The 16,203-nt window shown below is 45.1% G+C and overlaps 1 protein-coding gene, 1 long non-coding RNA gene and 1 other non-coding gene across 4 annotated transcripts in view; 2 read left to right on the top strand and 1 right to left on the bottom strand.

The window, feature by feature from the left end:
* Positions 1–16,203, top strand: part of LOC6593090 (matrix metalloproteinase-2) — a 75,888-nt gene that overhangs the window by 21,227 nt on the left and 38,458 nt on the right. Inside the window, exon 1 of one of the 2 annotated variants that reach the window (XM_026985456.1) lies at positions 7,942–8,232. The exons of the other annotated variant lie outside the window; for it this stretch is intronic. Coding sequence (XP_026841257.1) covers positions 8,228–8,232 — 5 coding nt within the window. The 5' untranslated portion in view covers positions 7,942–8,227. Of the gene's footprint in view, positions 1–7,941; positions 8,233–16,203 lie in introns of those variants that run through there. 2 annotated transcript variants of the gene reach the window in all.
* Positions 3,928–3,999, top strand: Trnam-cau. The gene has a single exon. It is a non-coding gene; the product is annotated as a tRNA-Met (tRNA).
* LOC113565074 lies at positions 5,513–6,005 on the bottom strand. Its single transcript, XR_003408429.1, has 3 exons — positions 5,761–6,005; positions 5,634–5,708; positions 5,513–5,576 (listed from the first exon to the last, which is right to left on the bottom strand). It is a non-coding gene; the product is annotated as an uncharacterized LOC113565074 (long non-coding RNA).

Raw genomic sequence — 16,203 nt, 5'->3', positions numbered from 1 at the left:
CTTTCTGTCAGAAATTTTCCATTTCCTCGCCTAATGCATGGGCAAACAATTGGGAAAGCTGGCAAATGGTGTCGATAAACCGAGAATCAGGGGCAAGCAAGACCTGTTGCAATTGGGCCCTCGGACCCCCAACTTGAAGTGGATTTTCGGTTTATATTTTGTGTGGGAAAATTCTTCAAATATTTCAAAGGAAAAAAATTCACTTGGGAGTGAATTTAGGTACATTTTTGGGGCAGAGTTTATTTATGCTCGGGGACTGGCTTTAAAATTACTCGAGCATGCTGAGTCCTCGAGCCACACATTGTTGCCCCCATTAATTGCCCCTTTTTGTGGCATTAATAAACCGCTGTGCATTGGCAAGGGCGGGCGGCCAGCGGCTCCCTGGACCATGTCCGGAGTGCTGGGTATTTGTTAGAATTTTTAATAACATTAATAAAGTGCACAATGAAGTCAAAGGCGACACGCACATCCTTCGAATGGCAGCGAAGCGCAGACTCCTTGAGGAGCCTGCCGTTTATGCTTATTAGCGTGCAAGCGAGCCATTAATACATTGCAACAAGAGGCAAGAGGCCAAGACAGAGTGGAGCGAGTCGAGTCGAGTCGAGTCGAGAGGAGGCGGAAGGGGTAACAGCATCAGCATCCTTTTAGTCGCATGCCACATAAAGAAGTAACGTGCGCGTCGCCGCCTTGCGGCGAATGTCATAAAAACTACACATACTCGCACTTGTCGGTGTACTACGAGTATATGTGCCACATCAGGAGGCAGAATGCTAGCTGTCCATGTTACAATGATAAAAAGTAATTTTATGACTCGCACAAAAGGAATGCCGCCCCGCCCTGCCCCACCCTGCTCCGAAGGAATGCACTTATTTGTCCGTCAGCCATGGCATCCCGTTCCCATCCCCTTGGCCCTCGTTCTGCCACACAACAGATGAAGCTTTTAACCAGCGTCCCGGCAGCAGCAGCAGTAACCCGAAACTTCACCCCAAAATTGACTGAATTTTGCTGTCTTTAAGCTCCCAATTTCTATTTATATTTCGAATTTAAAGAACTTGAATGGAATTTTCCGTGCAGCATTCAAGAGCTCTTTGAAGGACAAAAACCCAACCAAGATTTGAATGCCATTTGCTGCAGCTGCTGCAAACAGCACAGAACTTCCGTTGAGGGGCAGCGACGGATGGGTATCCGGAGTTTAGCTCTGCGGCTGTGGATGTGGCTGTGGCTGTGGAAGGGTCATCCAATGCTAAATCAATTGGTGGCTGTGGCGGCTGGGTTTTCTGACTGGATGACAGCGCAACCAACATGTGGTCACGATAATGGCTGACCTGACCCTCCGACTGCCCCGAAAGAGGATGCTAGATGTGCTCCCCTCTCCACTTTCTATTTATTTCCCCTTAAAATCCGCTTATTCCGTTTATATTTTCTTTAACATTTTTTGGGTATATTTTTCTTGTTGCTTGCATAAAATAATTTGCTGATCAACGCGCGGCCGGGACAGTTTTTCTCATCGTAATTTATGCGGCAAGCGGAGTAAATCACACGAGTGCTGAAAGGCTGAAGGAGAAGGTCGAAACGGGGAGTGTCTGAGAGGGGTATACTGTACAAAGAGGGGGTGGGGGAGGCAGAGAAGCATTTAATGCCGTAAACAGAACATGGCAATAGTTTAATGCTTCGCACAGCACAGTACAGCTTCTGTTGCTGTTGCAGTTGCAGTTGCAGTTGCTGTTTATTTTCCAGCAGTCATTTGCAGAGTTGCCCCTTCCCGTCCTTCCTTTTCGGTGGGTGGGTGGTTTCGCTGCGGAGACGGGGTGGCTAATGGCCGTCCATTGGCCATAGTTTTCTGACTTTTCGTATGCTGTCAAGTGCTCGGCACTCGAAATTATTATCTGCCATTAATCATGGCCATAATGTTTGCCAGCTATAAAATGGAGCAAGTGCAACCAGAAACAGGGAGCACAGAAAGCGGAGCGTGGCGGGAGCGTACTCCCCAGCCAAGGGGCACCCGAGGGCAGCTCCATGCGGATGGCGGGTGTCCGTGGAGATGCAAGGACGCTGATGAAGATGCCAGAAAGTCACCGAAAGAGATGGAGTTCAGAGAAGGAAAAACATAGAGGAATCTATTGAAAAAGAGAGTTTTTGAATAAGATTCGATCCGAAGGGCGCTGTCGCATGACGCGTGAGCTCTTTCCTAAGACGATTTTCCATTCAATTGATTGTAAAACAGCTATCCCTATGGTTCTATGATCACTATTGCGATATAAATCAAGGAAAGACATTGATCCTTGTGTGAAGAAGATCTTAGATATTATGCCCTTCATAATATTCTTCTCCCCGAACTCTTTGAACCACCCTCTCGTATGCGGATGAGATATAATTTTGTGCATTGCAATCGCTTTATTACTGTGACAATTATTTTAACTGCTGGAGATTTTTATGATGATATTTTTTGTAGTTGAAAATTTCGGTATCTGTTTTACTTTCTGGTTGCTTTTTGAGTCATTTGGCCATTGTCTGTGCATTTTGTATGGCCCAGACCACACGACCACACGGAGAGCCATGCCACACGCAAATGGCAGTACAGTAGGGTACAAAAAGGTGGTGCTGGCGGTGGTGGTGGTGGTGGCGGTCTGGTGTCGGTTCCTTGAGGCACGAGAGCTGTACGAGGTACGAACTGTATTGTAAACTAAACTCGTGCATAAATAAAAACCCCAATTTGGGTTCATATTAAAATAGACAGACATTTTTGTGCTGAGCTCAAGGAAAACTGTGTCAACATCTGTCTGTGTGTGTGTGTGTGTGTGTGTGTGTGGGATTGTGCGCTCGTGAAAGGATTGCCACAGCCACAGTATATATACATATAGTAAATGTGTACAGAATTTATGATGTGGCATATTTTCTTATGCTGGCTCTTGGGCCTTTGAATTTTGCATGAATTTCGATAGCATGCAGGGGGGCGAGTGGAGTGGCCCTTTGTCTTAGGCTCTCGCCTCGTTGAATGGGCAATCCGATACCGCACAAGGTGTAGCATTTCAAAATTTAATAACCAGCCAAGGAGAAGGAGAAAAAGCAGAGGCCCGTCCCCCACACGTATAGGCCTCTCTTTTAAGCTTCCTTTTCTGCTTCCAAACTGCGGGCGGATTGCGAATTTGAGCCAAAAGATTGCAGGAAGCAGAGCTACTGTATGTGAGGGATCCATTGAAAACCCATTTGGTATCCGGTCCCCGATGATGACGTTGACATAGCCATAATATCAAAGGGCACAGTGCCTGTTTGGACGTGTTCCGCCCAAAACGGGCCTTTGGTTTTCGTGCCCCAACACCACAGAATCATTACGAGGAGCAGCAGCAGCAGCAGCAGCAGCAGCAGCATATTGCACAGTTGCAGAACGGCAATTTTTGAGGTAACTCAACACTCGACGAGCCCCAGCCAGCAGTGGCACCGAGCCACGTCAGTGCATCAGTTTTGTGTGCTAATTTGCCGTCTAATTTGTGATGGACAGCAAATGAGCGGAATCTTCATGTGACCCATAGGCTTTTTCTTGTTTTTGCTCCTGCTCCTGCTTTGGTTGCCACTCTGGCTCCTGCCTCTGGCCTATAGACGTGTCAAACGCATCAAAATTGCGATGATGTTGCAACAGGAGATGCAATCGCATCCACAATGGCATTTCGTCAGCTTTTGTGATATTGCAGAGAAAATTCTTCCTACAAAGCAAAATGTTCATTAAGCCCGAAACGAATTTTAAGAGGAATTTTGAACTAAAAAGTACTGGGAATCCACAGTAACAAATGACTTTAGGCCTCTGAAAATGACACAGCTCTTGGCCATTAAATATTGATAATCATCTGTATTCTATCGGAAAGGGAGTCGAGTTTCCTTTCATTCATGTGCTTATCTTATATGGAACTTCGCGCTATAGGCCGAACATATAGCAGAGTGGCGCAGTGGAAGCGTGCTGGGCCCATAACCCAGAGGTCCGAGGATCGAAACCTTGCTCTGCTATGGGGCGTTCGTTGTCGCCAATTGGATTTATTTTTCTTTTTTTTTTAATTTTTTCTTTTATTTATTTTGGTTAAAATAAGTAGACAGTTATTTGAGTTACACAAACGCATAGGTGGAACAATTTTAGCCATCAAGCAGTTCACTGTCGCTCGCCAAGCAGTTCATGTGTAAGCTAAAGCAGGGCAAGCAGTATTGTCCGCTTTCCACCCGTACGGGAAAACCGACTTTTGACGCATATCTTCCATATGTCCTGCCGAATAACGCATATGATACATACTTTTATTATGTACATCATAAGTATATACCTCTGTGTGTGTTTGTATGTGCTCCACTGGCATTGGCGTAATTATGTTTGCTTACGTGGCCCCAGACGCCGTTGGCACCAGGCACGGACACAGCCAGTAGTAGCCGCGGACGGACACCGAACGAGGAGGCAGCAGCAACAATGTGTGGCTTGAAATTTGACACTTTCACAGTTGGTCAGTGTTTTGTCCTGGGGGGCTGGGCTGGGATGGGCTGCGATGGGCTGCGATGGGCTGGGCTGTCTGCATTTCGTTAGATTAATGTCCTGCTCAATCATCAATAGGTTCCAGCGTTCCAGTGCTGCCATTTTTGTTTGTATAGCACTTGTTTATCGCCTGCCCCTGGACCCTGGATATCTCGGAACCGTAGATGGCGGGGAGAGGGTGAGAAACGGAAGGTACAACTGGAGAATACACTGAGAAAAAGTCGAGAATATGTTTTATATATTTTTCTTCCTGTCTCATTCGTTGCGCTCTTCACGGCAATCACTTGTTGGCCAAGACACCGCCAATCAAGGTAATGGCACTTATCTTTGATCTTTTGTTTATTCTATAATCTTTGGATATTCACGTGTTTGTTTTTACGTTTTTATGGATGGCTAAGAATTCCGCGGCTATTTGCCTCCGGCACTCCGCAGTATTCCCGCAGTGCATTCTCTCTCTCTCTCTTTGGTTTCTGGCTGTTTGTTCAGTTGCCTTTTTTTTGTTAGTTTCCTTTTCTTTTTGGCCCGTTTTTCCGTTCATTTGCTGCGCTTCGGTTTTTCTTTCTCTTCGTTCTGTTTATTGTGTTTGTGGCGCTTCCCATTCCGTTTCGGTTCTGTTCGGTTCGTCCTGTGCATTCATCCTTTGCTTTGTTCCTTCGTTTGCTTTTAATTCATTTAGGTTTTTCCGCCTGTTCATTTTGATTGATTACCACTTTAATTGCGGATATTAAATGACAAGCCCAGCCCCCAGCCCCCTAGTGGGAGGACATAGAATATATCCCATTCCCCCCATTTGATTCCTGCATGATTTGTAGTTATTCAATGACACAGACATGGATTTGCACAGCGACTTAATGAAAGACCAGTCGTCGCTTCAAATTACGAGTGAATATAGTTTTTGGGGCGTGCATCAAAGGACAAAGGAAATAAATCTATGGAAAATAAATTAGGGCTTAAGGAATTTGAAAATTGCTGCACAAGTAGTAATTATATTTATTTGTTTGAAAACCCACACAAAAATTTATATTTAAAAATTCCTTTGGTCGTCTTAAAGGAATGTGGAATGGGCATGCTGCAAATAGATATATGTATCTATAGTTATTGAAGGCCAAGAAAGGACTGTACTTACTTTTTATTTCGCAGCGTACAGATTAGCAAATAACGCACCAGAAGCCTAATTGGCCATTTTTAAAATCGAATGATCCTTTGAAGTGGAAAGGTTTAATTTTGCAGAAATTCGTTAGATTACGGCTTACCACATCCTGGCCTGGCGTCTGCTGCCCCATCGTCTTTTATGGACCCCTCCGAAGGATCATTATAAGAACTCAAATCAGTGGATGTGGAAGATTCATCATGTTCTTTTTGAGAGCACCCCTCAGCCATAAAATACTCAGAGTCTTCCGAAGTAGTGGAGCTGGAGGAGTAGGTATCCTCATAGATAAGATTCGGTTCGGCCATCACTCGGAATGTTCGATTATATTTATGATTTTCAAAAATAGTAGCACCAATGAAAATATCACACAATTTTTGGGACTGTGATTCGTTTTTCCGGAGTGTTTCGGAAAATGCTGCTTAGATGTGGATTTTTTTGTTCTCAATTCTCAGAAAACCATTCTCATGGCCATGCATCATATCTACTCCCCTTCTGATAAGATAGAGGGGGATTCCTTGATTAAAGGTCTCTTGTCCAAGCAATTTTACGCCTTTGATGTGGGCGCTATAAATAATGTTCTGTGGGCGCACTGCGTAGGGGGCCGCCGCTGCAGTCGGAACTTGTAACTATATAATAATTCTAATGAAAAATGTCGAGCAGCAAATTTGATTACTTGCTTTGATTGTCAATTTGCCAAGCTATGGAATCTAGTTAGACGACGAAGACGACGGCGACGGGGACTACGACTAGGTCACCAAAGATGCCTGTCTATACATCTTTACGAGTGTACATACAGCATAGTGATAGCTATGCTAGGTGTCAGAGTTTGTTGACGAGCGAATCCTAATTAATTTTGCACAGGGAAGGGTCCTGTCCTGCATTTAGTGACACTGGGATCTAGCAGTCGGCCTGCTCATTAGTCCTATTAATTGATAAATTGATGAGGCGGTGTTGGGCCTCGTTCACCCTCTCTCTAGAGGGTGGAACATGAATATGAACTTATGCCATGGTTTCTGCTGCATTGGCCAGGCCAAAAGTTGAGGCCACTTCTCAAGGCGGAAACTTTGCCTGAAAGAAAAACACCATCCAGGCGGAAAGGAGAGGAGAGGAGAGGAGAGTATCATTTTTGTCTGTCTGTCTGGCTGTCATATCAAACTTTGATTTGATTCGATATTCAGTATCTTCTGTGTGTGTCTTTGAACTAAACTTTTATTCAAACTGACAAGTTTTGGCTGGCTTTGAGCTGCTGGCCAACAGCACAACAATCAGTTAATGCAGAAGGCAACTTCTGTTTTGGGTACGGTTCCTTTTCTGTTGATTAATTGCTGGCGGAGTTTTAGTGTCACAACTGTCTTGATTAATGCCTTGTCCAGAAAATTGTGTTTGCTTCACACCTATCCCTCGTGCCACCACCAGTGCCCCTGGTGGCACCTCTCTTTTGCCGACTGCCGACTGCCGCCTGCCGAATGCCGCCTCGGCCAATTGTTAATTGTTGTTAAGCGCTTTTAATTTTCATATGTGCGGAAAAACCTATAGAACAAGCAGCAGAAGGGGAGCAGAGGCACGAGGTTAAATGCCAGAGCCGAGCAAAAGCCGAAGCGAAAGCCAAGCCGAAGGCCGACGGCCGAAATCCGTTAAGGATGCGCCTGCGCACAAGCCGAACGCCCTCTCTTATACGCATACGACACGCAAAGCTGTCCCCGAAAGCTTTGGATCGGGGCAAAGCTCTGGCAAAAGCCAGCGGCGTTTCATTGAAATACGGACGCACAACTGGCGCAGAGCTCAGTCACTGGCCAGCGAGGGTCGGTGCAAGTGGTGCCCCAACAGACAGGAAAAAAAAAGCTGAACCAAAAAGGTGATGGTGAAAGTTCAAATATCCAGCCAGCAGCAGCAGCAGCAGCAACTGTGACCCTGTGAACCTGTGATCGCCTCCAACTGACACTCAACTGTCTGGCTGTCCGTCTGTCTGTCAGAATGTGCATACGAAGAAAGGAAGGAAGCCAACGGCAGAGCACCAGGCCACTCGAATCCTCTGAATCAGAATCAGCGGCGCATTCAACGTCAGCACATAATCCCAGGCACTTGAGCAACAGCAGAAGAAGCGGCAGAAGGACAGAATGGAAGACGAAGAGGCATCGTAATAATGCCCCCGATTAAAGAACAAAAAGCCAGGCTGAAGTGCTCAAAGTCATTTGTGTGCTCATTGTGCGGCGACCCAGGGCAAACAGCCAGGCGAATGGAGCCACAGCCACAGCCACAGCCAAAGCCAAAGCCAGTGACAGTGCCAGTGCCAGCTCCTAGCCGACTGGATGGATGGATGGATGGATGGATGGTTGCTCGGCGGAAGTGCTCGAAGAGGCAGCCCCAGGGCTCAGTCAAGACAGCGCACATAATGTCTGCTAATATTTGAAGAGTGCGTCGCATTAATTGACATGAAAGAGTCACGAAAAAGTGGAAGAAGAATGCATCAGCAGCGGCAGCGGCAGCAGCAGAAGCGGAGCAAATTCAGCGAACATAAAGGATGGGCCCTAATGAGTGCGACAGACAGAGACACTGAGACACTCTAGACGATGGGGTAAGTGCCGTTGGCTTTGGCTTCCCTCTAAGCCTTCTTCAGCATTGTTTTTCCCCCCCCTACCACCACCCACCACCCAACACTCAACACCCTTCAACCAGTGCCCCTGCCTCGACTCTTTCGCCCAGTGATTGTGTGTATTGTGTTTCTGTGATTTGGTGGCCAGGCCAAGTGATTTATATGCCAATAAATGCAGGCGGCTTGGGCATTAATATTAGATTGCATTATCCCGTCTCTCTCCCTCTCCTCCTCCCTGGCTGCACCATGGACACCATCTGTTTGGATGGCTCGATGGCTGGGTGGAGGGGAGTCATATATTTTATGCCAAATTAGCCCCAGTCCTAGTCCTGGCCCCTGCCACTGGACTACCGTGTTAATTTACTGCGGTTCAGCTAGTTAGCAGATTCTCTCTTCATAAATTACACAATTCTCATTCCAACCCCCCCACTCCGCTCTTACAGCCATTAGCCTCATTGGCATCTGCCAGCAATCAATTTGAAATTATATTCCACAATTTGTTGTTGTCCGAACTGCCAATTAGGGGCATGCAACACATACAAATAACCAATTGAAATGCAAATATTTAAATAGAGAACTTTTTCCCTATCACACTCGCACTGGCAATCCCTGCAATCAGTTTTCAATTGTCAAACCGAGTATATTTTCTTTTTTTTTTCCTAAAATGATTTTCTTTTGTGCTTCACATTGGTTTTGGCTGGGGTTTTTTTGATTGCCGAATAATTAATTTCCGTACGATATAGCGGAATGCATTAATTAAAAGTCCTCCCACTGTCTGGAAGCCATTCAAAGCATTTTGATGACTCTATTTGATGTCAAACATTGATGGCTACATAAATAAATAAATATATGCAAATTTGTTTTTTTTTTTAACTCTAATTATTTTCTATATATTTTGTTTGTATTCTAAAACCGCAAAGCAAATATAAAAATGACATAATTTATAAATATTACCACAGAATATATTTATAATGTAATTAAATTTTATAAATAGAATACTTATTCAGAGAAAGGTAAGATTCCATACCGCTCGGAGAGTGGTATTGGCTGGTAAGTTCTGGTAAGAGTTGTAATCCTCCATTAGCCCCCTCCGCCAGGGCAGCCAGCTAAAACTTTTATCCCAAAATGTCTCTATTTCTCACCCTCTCTCACCCCCAATTCCCTGTTAATTTGTGACTTTGTCTTTGTTTACGGCGGCTGCACACAAACAAAGCCAAAGTTCTACAAAGATTTTAAGCCAAAAAAACAAAAAAACAAAAACGAGAGCATCTTTTCGTTGATTTTTGCCACAGAGACAAAGACTGGCCTCAAAAATTCAATTAAACAAAAAGGAAGTGAAAATCGCTTGTCGCTGCCGCAAAATGTTCCATATAATATTTAAATGGAATTAGTTTTAATTAAGTCCCCGGCTAGGTTATGAGGCAGCCACAAAAGGAAATTTCCTTTTTTCCCTTTTGCCTTTTGCCTTTCCCCTGGCCTCTGATGAGGTTGAGGTCCATGTCCAAAAACCAAAAAGCAGCCCAAAAAAAGAGCAACGTTAACAGACTCAAATTACCAAAGGCTCAAAAAAAAAAGAAGCAACCAAGTGAGACCAAAAATGTTGCTCCTGAAGGAAGTGATTAAAGTTTTACCTAAGCCCCCAGAGAACCGAAGGCCTGCTGCCCCTTCTTCCTCCTGCTTTGCCTTTTTTTCGCCGTAATAAGTATTAATTAATGCAAAAATGAAGACAAGCGACCGCTGAGGAGGCATAAGTAGGGCTTCTGCTGCCGCTGCCGCTCCTGGTGCTCCCGGTACTCCTGCCGCTCCTGCCGCTCCTGGTACTCCTGCCTTTTGCTTCTTGTTTTACAAATGAGCAGAAACCTCGCTGCGTTGGAGTTCCTTTCTGTTTGTACCTTATTTTTTGCTGTAGATTTTCGCCCGCTGAAATTTGAGTCTCGTTTGGTCAAGCAAAGTGACGCAAATTAAGAGAGGACCTAGCCAAGCAGAAGCAACTTAATGAAAATGAAATTGACACCTGGCCTCTACCTGGGGTTCATGCGGGGTACCCGTCCTTTAACGGGAAGCCGCGTCATCTGCCCCCTGCTCCCCCCTCCCTTGAGTGACCGCAGCGTAAGATTATACGCCCGTCTGAAGTTACCACGATATATACAGTAGATGATGATGGCAATGGGTTGTGGGGCGGAGCGGAGTCCTGTGTGTGAAAAGAGGACATGTCGTGTCAATAGTCGCCTGCCTGGCACTTCCGGTGACATTCGGTTCTGCCCATCAGAGAACGACACAACGACACAATCCCTATGTCCTGTGCCCCATAAATCTTCTCATAGTGCAGCCTGCCCCTTCCCCCACATATGTGTATGTGTCGTATGTTGTTTTATCTTTACGCCTCCGAGCCCCAGACCAAAAAACCCCAAACACTGTCTCCAGTTATTCGAGTTTCGTTGTTTAGCTCATAAATCTGCTTATCTGCCAGAGGGGGATGGGGGGGAGGGGAGTCCCCTTTGCTGGAAAAGGGCTCCAAGCTCTTTTGGTTTTTCCAACTTTTCTCCTTTCGGAGAGCAGCTGCGTGGCATTAGAGGCTAAAGCCTTCTGCAACCAAAAACTTGACCCTGTTGCAGTCATGCATAAATTTCTTAGATTTCTGGCCTATTGAAGGGTCGCCGCACAAACACAGAGCAGGGAAAATACACAGGAAAATGTGTACCGGGAGTGCGACAGTATTTTTGTGGTCCCAAAAGTTATAAATATTTTTGTGGAATTAATTAAGGGCCTCCGGGGTTGGGTTGTGGACCTGTTTCTACGAATTGAAATATGCACAAAATGAAATTAGTTGCCGAAACAAGATAAAAACGTAATGAAATGAAATGCGGCAGGGCCTAAATGTCGCAGGGACCTGAAAAGGGAAGGAAAAGCAAGCAGCAGCCCCAAAAACAATGAAGAGGCAATAAAATGTGCGACCAGAGAAGGGAAGGGAAGGTAAGGGAACGGAACGGAAATTGAAATATGTCCAGCCCATAAATGGGTTAAAAGGCAATGATGGCAACGCCCACACCCCCCCTCCACAATTCTGTAAAGGCTAGGGGGATCATTTAAAAGATTATAGCTGCCGATGGAGCCTCAGATGATCCATTGTCATCGACACAAATTGCTGGAATGATAAATGAGAAAGCGCACGGATTGGCAGATACGAAAAAGTCATGCCACAGACCAAAGGCAACAGATTATCCGGAATATCTTCCATCAAGAGCATTGTGGCTGAGAAACCTTCGCCACTCCTTTACTCCTTTTTACAACCGCAAACATCCCGATGTTGTCATCCGTTAAAACATCTCGTCTCTGGCATAAAATGGCAAAAGCAGAAGTGGAAATAGAAATATTTCTACGACCGAGAGAACGACACCTAACCGAGGAGATGCCAGGGGATTTAATTTGAATTCTGATGTGCACTCAAAATTCTTTCATATTTCATTGCTATTTTATTTAACTTGATATTTCTGTGGCACTGCCGCTCCCAGCACCCACTCCTAGCGGCAGGATGGGGCTGCGCCTTTTTTTTGGACACTGCAGGACACTGCAGGACCCTGTGGTAGTCTGCATACGTCATCGAACTGTTGACCGAGTTGGCGCTGGGCCAACATGTTGCCTGTTGCCTGTCAGCAGAATCTGCGGAGATAACACTGAGGCCAGCAGCAGGAGCAGCAGCAGGACACGCAGCTAGGACACACTGTTTTATGCATTGCATGCATAAAGGACACATCGTGTTGATGGGATAGGGCCTTCTGTCCTTGCAGTTTTCTGCTGAGGCAGCAAAGGGCTGGCACAGAATGGATGCAGCTGCCTCTGCCCTCGACAAAAGTCGTATATGCACTGCAGGCGGATCTGACCACAGAAAACTTATGGAACTCCTCGTTGCTCCTGCTGCTACGTGCGGATACGGGCAGTCTCTTGTTCCAGGTCCTTTTCCTTTCACTGACTTTCGCCTCGCCGGCCTCCTCGCTGGCCTCCTCGCTGGCCTCCTCTCTGGCCTATTACCTGTTGTGGTCGCTGATTTTTCCTCTGCCTTTGACTGTGGGCATCCATCAACCGACGCCATATTGAATCAACGCAAAATAATTGCTTTTTAAATGGGTTTTTATACGAGAACCAGCCGCGTTCCCTGCCGTTGGAAGCTCCCTCCCACAGTAGCTGGATGAGGATGTGGAAGCAACACTCATAAATTCAAGGCACTTCCAACTAGCCACCACCCTTGCTTCCTGCTACCCTCCAACGCCCACCCCCCAGGCCATGGGCTAAGTTTAAACCGTGTTTCGGGATCTCTTTCTGGTTTCTTTTCGATTTGTGAGCTTTAATTCTCAGATTTATGCTTCAGCCGCAAGGACATTTTTAATGAGATTTTGCTTGGCCAGCACGTAGCCAGGGGATGAGAAATGGAAAGGAGAAGAGGCGGAGGAAGAGGGAGTTTCGAGGCGTTGACAGACACAGATTATGAGAGATATGCCAAAAAGTCAGTGCGGTTAAGCAGCTGCCGCTCGGATGGGCCCTGGAGTGGAGCGAATTCCTGGAAGGGAATAGAAGTGCCAAGCGGATAATAGGGGGGTTGGAGCCGCTGTGAAAGCAGACTTAAGTTCTCCATGGGACGATGCTGATGTTGATGTTGATGTTGATGTTGATGTTGCTGATAGTATCCACATTTTCCTCCCAGAAAAGTTTTCGTTTAGAGCTGGGCTACTCCTCTCTCTTCGTGGCTGATGGCTGGGAATGCTTCGAAATAATTAACTCATTTATCAAGGGGAATTCGTTCCAGTGGAAGAGAATCAACAATTTAGACAGAATTCTCAACTGCAAAGATTGTCGAATGCGAAAAGTTGATTAAACTAAAGTTTAGCATCGGAGATCATTGAAAGGCACTTCAAAATGGACAGCAAGAACAGCCAAAAGATCATATGATCACGTGAGGGAAAAAGAGTCAACTAGTGTGGATAAAAGCTTAAAAGTGGAAGTAGAAAGCGTGAAAGACGGAGAGAACTGTTGAGCAACTGCTTATCGACTGCTTGTTAAACTGCTTAAGCTCTAAAGTGAACTGCTTGCTGAGGGAAAATCGCTTAAAGACAAAACATGAGAACAAACCTCGGGTATAAGCGAAGATCTGTTCGGAGATGAGTTGAGTTGAGTAACGATGTATCCTTTCAGAGGGTAACAAAGATAAGAATAGAATATAAAGTTACATCATATATTAGGATTGTATTTTAAGACTCTATTCACAAGTGTCTAGACTTTTCTTTCAAGGTCTAGATTTGATTGAAAATCTCTTCTTTTTTTTGAGAACTGGTCTGACATTGTACGATATTGCAGTGTCTTTTTTATTTGCACCCAATTAATAGACTTTTAAGCGTAAGTCTTGTTAGTTTTCAATCGATTATGTTTGTTGTTTTACATACAGAAAGAGACAGAAATGCCGATGGCGACAAGGTGTGAGTGACAAAAATCACATCACTTTTTTGTTGAGCGACACATTTCATGTGGCATTCGGGCAGAATTTGCATTCAAAATCAAAAATAGCGATTGATGCCAGAGAAATGTTTGGACAGAGATAGAAACCGACTAGAAATGGCTAGTCATCGGCGTTGTTTTTGCCCGGGACTTAATTGAGTTCAACTGAAAGTGTCAATTCAAATGACAGAATCTCAATGCGAGATGCATATTTATGTGTATCTACATGTGTCTACGCAAATGCAAAACAGACATAAGCCGTAGACGAGCTACACTGAGCAGAAAGATGAGTAAAATCATGGAAAGAAAACAACAACAAAATCTCGGAAAAATCTCTTTAAAACGAGTCAGAAGAAACAACAAGTTATCGGCTAGATTTTCCCTCAGTGTATGTTCACATTCACACAACTCATGGATAGTTGGCGCTTCATCAACCGTTACGAATTATCATCAGGTGGCAGGCAGCTTGTGAAGCTTTTGATTAGCAATTTGTAGGCATTTGTGTTCGAGTTGTATCACTGTATGCCACATAATTGCTGTCGTCAGAAGGACGGCCCACGGGGAGGATCCTGGGAGCCCTGAGGAGGCGGTGCCACAAAAACGCTGCGTTTTAGCATTTCCGCTTGCTGGCACAACGACAAGCGCTGACGTTGGCAACGGAAACGGAAGTGTAACTGCCGCAGCAACACACACACACACACACACACACACCCACATCCATGTGTGGGGATGGCAAGATTTGGCCTGTCTGTCTCTGGCTCTGTCTCAGTCTTTGAGTCAAGGCGTAGCCGGGGCGCATTTATAATTAACATAATGATGGCATTTTGCTAAACACCGTTTTCCGCATGTAACATACACTCCCTATCCCTCTCTCTCTCTCGCACACAATGCATAGTGGAACGAGTGGGGAGGGGGGTGTAAGAGGGGGAGACACAGAGGACACTTAACAAGGGCTGCATAGTTGACATGAAATGCCAACTTAATGTCAGAAAGTTAACATGCCACTTGAAATTAACAAGCCGCTCACACACGGTGCAGTCCTCCACACACACACACCTCTGCAGCCCTTTTGGCCAGGGTCTTTTGCATTTCTCCCACCCGTTTCGGCAGGCCCTCTTAGGTCCTCTTCCATCTGATTCGGAATCCTTTCTGCATTGTTACGTATACGATGCCCCAAACCAAGCGACCCCAGAGCGGACCTAACCGTCGTGTCAGGTGAGCCGCATTAAAAATGTAGAATTTCATCTTTTAGTCAGCAATTGTTACGTTCTTTAGACAAGCCCCCCATCCCCCCCAACCCCCATCCAAAGCCACTTTTGGTAGAGTGGCTGCCTGCCTGCTGTCTGAGTTTCAGGTTCTCGAGTGTGGCCAGGCTTTGTTTTTCAACTGTCGCGCTATTAAAAACCACATACGGAGAGAGAGAGAGAGGCCGAGAGCAGAGCCCTTTCTTTACTTTTTTGGTCCCATTATTAATGCACACACACACTAGACACACAGACAGACACAGATAACATTTTACATAACTAATGAAAGCGAATGATACGACTAAGCAAATGTTATGTAAGGATATTCCCCTGAAATGAACATGGCCTGCTGCCCACGCCCACGCCGACGCGCACACCCCCCGATTCTTGGCTTCGCTCCATTTTCCATTGATTGGCTGGAATATGTATTTTCCGGGCATTAATTCCATATTCGGTTCGGGAAAAATTACCCAGGGAATGGGAAATTTCACAGAATTTATATAATTGAATATTTAATAGGGCTTTAAGGTTACCCCAAATAAATACATATAAAATATATAAATATCTTTTTTTAAAAGGTATCTAAGGAGAGTTTGAGATACTTACGAAGGATGGTTATTCCAGAGAAACAGAATGAGATTTATTACAGAATAAGGGCTACTTCTCAAATATATAGATACATATAGTGGCAATTATGTTGAAAATATGGGAGCTCTGAGGACCACTTCAGACATTTTGTAGCGCACTTTTCAGCGTATAAAAAGTATCTATAAAATATAAAAGTATTTTAATTAAAATTTAGCGCATTCCTTAATCAAGCGGTCGGCTGTTTTTGCTTTTTTTTGCCAACATACTTTTAAATACATTTAATTTAATATTTAAAAAGAATACACAAAAAAGTCGTAAAAATGGAGAGGGAAAGAGAGAGAGAGATATTTTGGGACCGTTTCGCTTGGGGGCTGCCCCCAAATTGGTCGTTAGCACATTTGACGACACAGCCTTACGGGGGAGGATGGTTCGAAAAGGTCTCTGCAAATTACACGTGACAGGCTAAATGTTGGCCAGGGAGGGGGGGAAGGAAGGAAGATGTTTTCTGGCTTGACAGAGCTACACCCCCCCTCGTGGGCTGTCAGGGGCCAAAATGATCATAAAATTAGCGCACAAAAGTAAAACATATGAGACGCGATTTGAATTTGACGCCATTACCTTCATTTCGGGTACA

Source organism: Drosophila persimilis, unplaced genomic scaffold, assembly GCF_003286085.1.
Source record: "Drosophila persimilis strain 14011-0111.01,24,50 unplaced genomic scaffold, DperRS2 tig00000002-arrow-pilon, whole genome shotgun sequence".
Taxonomy (NCBI): domain Eukaryota; kingdom Metazoa; phylum Arthropoda; class Insecta; order Diptera; family Drosophilidae; genus Drosophila; species Drosophila persimilis.
The sequence above is the reverse complement of the archived record's forward strand: the minus strand, read 5'-3'. Positions and strand labels throughout refer to the sequence as shown.